The sequence below is a fragment of the Dysidea avara genome, chromosome 1 (assembly GCF_963678975.1).
Source record: "Dysidea avara chromosome 1, odDysAvar1.4, whole genome shotgun sequence".
Taxonomy (NCBI): Eukaryota; Metazoa; Porifera; class Demospongiae; order Dictyoceratida; family Dysideidae; genus Dysidea; species Dysidea avara.
The window spans coordinates 2,798,890-2,804,354 of NC_089272.1; the positions used below are offsets into that span (position 1 = coordinate 2,798,890).

Sequence of the window (5,465 nt, forward strand, 5' to 3'; positions counted from 1 at the left end):
TTCCACGAAAAATTGCAACCCACTTTACATTGCAAACCTGGGTTCAACCGTACTCCTTTCTGTATGGTTGAACCCACTTATCACAAATAACATTGACCAACCAACACAATTTTTTTCATGAAATTCATCAACATACGTATCACATTATCACTGAATTTATCACATGATCGCATTATCTATCGTAGAAAGATCATTACTGAAGTACTCGGCGAATTGGAGTTCAGTTTCTACCATAGATGGTTTGATGTCATTTTCTTGGTAAGTATCACATGTTTGTGTTTGTAATAAATTGTATGAAAAACATGCGTTGACAACCAGGGTCTGTGTGTTGGAATAGTAAGTAGGTGACATGTGTTGTACTGCAGTGCAGATACAGACGCATACATATTGTCTCTACCTGTATGTACAGTATAACATACATATTCTCATCAGATATTGCACCCACATAGCATGTTATACCAAGTCACGCATCTTGTATACATACATACACTAGTACAGTTAACAAATTTTAATTTTAAAAATGAAGTACAGTTCCAGCAATAAAAAGCAGTGAAACAAGAAAATTATGGTATAAAGCTATTACAACATAGCTATGTAGGATATCATGTCACCACCATCTGTTCAACGTCAAAATAGGAATATTGACACTAACTACGTATGTTTTAATAGCTAACATCATTCTTAAGTCTTTGTTTCACTAATTCAGCTAGCAGACCGAAATCAGGCTTTTGGCTATTTTATTGAATTCAACATTCAGCCTTCTGCAAGTGTTTTTTTGTTTGTTTGTTTGTTTGTTTGTTTGTTTGTTTTTAAACCAGGCGCACATCCACAGCCGGCTGTGGGCACCCGCCTGGCTTATTGAAATTGTTTTCCCAAAAACGTGTGTGTGTGTGTGTTTGTATGCTTGTATATATTTTTTGTCTTCCCGCACCATGAGCAAAGAGCTTATGCTAAAAGCAGCCTATATGTGAGAAATAAAGGCTAAACACAGCCAGTTTAAACATTTCTGGTAGGTAAGGTTTCACTTTGAGGCGGTTTATTCGTGCCAGCTTAAACAAGTTGATGTTGTGCTACTTCTAAAAACCAGGCGCCATGCAGCTAGCTAACTCATCTGGAATTAACCATAGATAGTATATGCTACTATGAATTAACCAAGTATGTATTACTATTTTACAATAGGGTAGTTTTGGGTTGTGCAATAATATTATTAGCTAATTCTTGTATTGTGTAATTCATGAAATTTACGTAATTCGTTCAATTACGTTGCTATACACTGCTAAGGAAGCGCTTGTTAAACGAACCACTTTTATCAACATGTTACGCACAGAACTATCTTCTAAACTGTTTTTTAGTTTGACTATCGTGTTTTTTCCCGCAAATTCTCTTGACAAAGCCTCAAAGCTACTCTTCATTTTCGTTCGCGTATGTAAGGGATATGCCCTCTTTCAACTCGAAGCGATAGGCTATTCCTGGTAGTGTACGAGGCCTGCACCGTTGTTTTTCAGTTGTTAAACGCATGAAAACCTCAAGGGGAAGGTAGTCTGAGGAAAGTCGCCACACCCGTATTTCAGTCCGCCGAAAAGAAACCACCTCAGAGCAAAGTCCACCTGTGTAGAAGTTTAATACAGACTTTATTTTGCTTTTATTCCTTACGTAAAAGCTGCTTTTACCATTATTTAACGATTTTGCTCACGTGGGTGCGTACAGACAAACATAGATAGGTAGATAGGTACACACACACGCTTTTTACGAAAACAATTTCAGTAAACCAGGCGCGTGCCCACAGCCGGCCTTTGGCCGGCTGTGGGTGCACGCCTGGTTTAAAAACTGGTGAAGCAGGTTCCTGATGACATTATGAATGCCTTTTACAATAGGCTATATTGGCATAATAACAGTGTATCTGGCTTCGATGTAGGCTACCAGAAATATTAATTTCCTTCGAAGAGAAAGGGGTGTGTCTTGTACTTACGTGAACGAAAATGAAGGGCAGCCCCCTAAATCATTTGCACAAGAAAACATGATAGATGCACTATAGCAGTCTTTCTACGTTTGCTAGTGACACCAAATTAGTTGGATGCAAGCTTTCCCTTCAACTTGACAGCCTTACTATTGATCACTACCTTCGTGGAGTAGTGGCCCATTCTCATTTACTTGTAAGAATGATGTTATATGTAACTAACATAAAACACCATGTTTGGATTTAGCCTGTAATGCTAGTAGCATACATAGTTGTTGAGAAGGATTTGATGTGCTCCTGTTTTTATATTATAACATATATAAGAAGTGTATTAACTTTTATGTCTGATAGCAATGTTAAGAATTAGCCTTATCTGCAATTACAGTATGTACGTCACAATATAAAAAATGGCGGTGATAGTATGGAGACTTTGAACAACAAGGTATTTAGCATTTTGCTATGATAACAAGGGCAAAGGTGAGGCATTGCCACAACACATTTCGCTGGCCTCTTACCTTCATTGTCCAATAGTTCCATGTCGTGAAAGCTATAAACAGAATTTCATCTTGATTGCTGTATAATGAAGTCCCCATACTAACAAGGCCATTTTGCCAGTTGTGACATCACATTCTGTAAATGTGCATAAGAGATTGTATTCACGCACAATATACCATTCTACAGATCAGCGCTCTATCCAGCATTGGATTTCTCTACCTAGCTCATAAACAGTCACCAGAAAAACACTTAGCAACTTCATAGCAACACATGTCATTTGTATCTTTGTAATATATTAACGAATCAACAATGTTCTCCGGTATAAGCTACTAGTATACATGTATGTATGTTTAGTCTATAGGAGAAAGTTTTGAATTACGATGACATATCGGCTCTATGATGCACTAAATGTTTGCATGGGGTGTGTGTGTCTGTGTCTGTGTACCTTCCAGTACAAACAACCTGTATTGTAATGGTTTTGTACCTCTACTGGTGATAGAATAACTATTGATGGGGTCAAGCCATGACTTTGAGAACAGACTATTGATGTGTTTGTTGACAATTAAACACTTTCCCCTGTGCAAATGATACAGTGTATGATGTACACAATTTCTACTTCCATTTATAACTGTCTAGAGAAATTGCATTCACACTTTAAACTTTCACATAACTGCTAAAATTTATTATTGTTATCATTTTACATATTTATGAAAGACTACAACAATAGAGTTTGTTTCATATTCAGTGTTTTGTATTTGTGTTAAATACATTTTTATTCAATAATGCCCTGAAGTGCTTCTTACCACTGCTGTATAATGCAGAGGGGGTTGAAAGCTTGCAATGAGCCCAATGGTTTTGTATTGAAAAGTGTACTGGGCTTCCTTGAGTGCTGAAATACCTCCCGATTGATGAAATATGACAAGTAAATGGCATTGGCACAACAAACCGCACAGAATAGGTTAGTTTTTTAAACTTGCGCTATGTATAAATTACACAAGATCTCGTGTCAGGCCATGGATGCAGTAAATGTCTTTTTTGACGAACTAGAATGATAGAGAGAGGAGTCCCATTTGAGAAAACAGTATGAATAAACACCCAAGAGGTCATTCTATGCAGTGTACTTCACTAAGACTGTAGTAGTGCGTGCCCTAGTCGGAGATTACACGAAACTAGAAAGATGAAGAAAGTTTCCAGACGAATGATAGCAACAATGGGCCACCACCAAGAAGGTTAGTTAGAAATGAGTATCACAGCCACCATTCAAAGTTGCTGCCCTCCTTCAATGCTACAGTATACCCCTCCTTACAATCTTAAAAATGCAATTAACACACAAAATCTCGTAGCGCTTATTACACTTCCAACCTCCTCTGCGTATACAGGGTAAGAATACAAAAATACATATTATGCAGAAACTGTGTCTGGAGAACTACACAGGCGCACTCATTTTGTTTTCTTTCTTTTTCTACACGTACGTACGTATAGACTTTTACTGACAAATTTCCACCACAATTCTGTTAGCTACCTACTGTACATTCATACAACTATCCATAGTGCCATCAAAACTTCAGTGATCACTGATAGCACAGAAAATAAATCTGCTTACTGTATCAGTAACCAAGTTATGGTTGTGACTTGAAACAGTTGCATATAATGAGGTGGGGGACTTTTTCTTTGGCACCATCAACTGTTGTAACAGAAAAAGCACACATTGGCAATGTAGTCTGCTAGTCCATACATTGTTGAAGCTATCATACAGTATGGTACTGTATATTATGGGTTTGGGCTTTTGTGGCCAAAAATATCCTGAAAGCAACCTCACAATACCTTCATGGTGCCTTGGTTAGGTATAACCATTTCCCAACAGTTTTTTTTTAATTTTTCAGTGGAATTTTCTAATGACTGACTGTATGGCTGACTGATGCTTTCAGACAAGTGTAATTTGATAACGGTTAAGGCTACGGGCTTGATTTTTTTCACTGTTTAATGTCGTTACAGCCAGACTGGCAACCACGGTACATACAATACATGTTTCATGAACTTTCCTGTGTCCTCCTTTGTGTCCCGTTTATATCTTTGCTGACAATACAAGGTGTTGATTCACAGTAGTGCTGTGTGATGGCTTCAATATGTTTGTAATGGGAATTGTCTGAGCTTTCCATTGTGAATAGATTGATTACAAGAGGTCTTTTTTGTAGTGTTGTTTATTTGTAACGCAGTGTGATGGGCTGAACATAGCTGGAAAAAAAAGCGTAATGATCACTTTTCTATTTCAGTAATTGATAGTTGTGGCACTCACTTAGACTAAAACGACAAGCCTGGTGCCATTGTTTCTTCTATTGTGGTATGTGTGGGTTTAGTGGTCATAATAATGTTACAAATAAGGTTCAACAAACAGGTACAAGGAAAATTAGGTCAATTAGGGATCAAAGTACTGTAGTGAAACAAGGAAGGTCACCTACACCTGAAGATATACTAGTGGACATTTAATCCCTAATTCAGTCATAGGTATAGTTTGAAGTAGGGATTAAATGTCCACTAGTGTATCTTCAGGTGTAGGCAACCTCCCTTGTTTCACTACATTTTATTTCTATGATCCTTCAAATTCCTTATGCTTCATTCATATCAGACTGACAATGCATGCAATCCAGCTGTGGCAATATGAGCTACATACCACCAAAACAGACTGTACAATTAGCAGAAAGGAGCCAATTGTCAGAAACTATAGTGGTAGAGGGTATCTTAGTCATCAGCACTGGTCACTTCTGAATTGGTAACAATTTGCAATGTGTAATAACACACACAGTGTTGTCAAGTTTGTCGTAGGTACAAATACATACAAAACAAGTGTATACAAAATATACGTGTATGTGTAATTCTACAACATGAGAGAAAAACACAGAAACATTATATGCATGTGAAAGTGTGTACAATATAATATTTACATGCATATACTGAAAAGACAGTACCAGTAATTTTTGCTAAAGAAGTTGAATTCCATTTCTAGCTCGTGTCG

At 37.3% G+C, this 5,465-nt stretch overlaps 1 protein-coding gene across 1 annotated transcript in view; it reads left to right on the forward strand.

Moving 5' to 3' along the window:
- Positions 1–2,762, forward strand: part of LOC136252938 (Golgi pH regulator-like) — a 25,840-nt gene extending 23,078 nt beyond the window's left edge. The window contains exons 18-19 of the mRNA XM_066045520.1: positions 186–258; positions 2,639–2,762. Of these exons, the coding sequence (XP_065901592.1) occupies positions 186–258; positions 2,639–2,716 (151 nt within the window). The 3' untranslated portion in view covers positions 2,717–2,762. The remainder of the gene's footprint in view (positions 1–185; positions 259–2,638) is intronic.
- Positions 2,763–5,465: the final 2,703 nt, after the last annotated feature.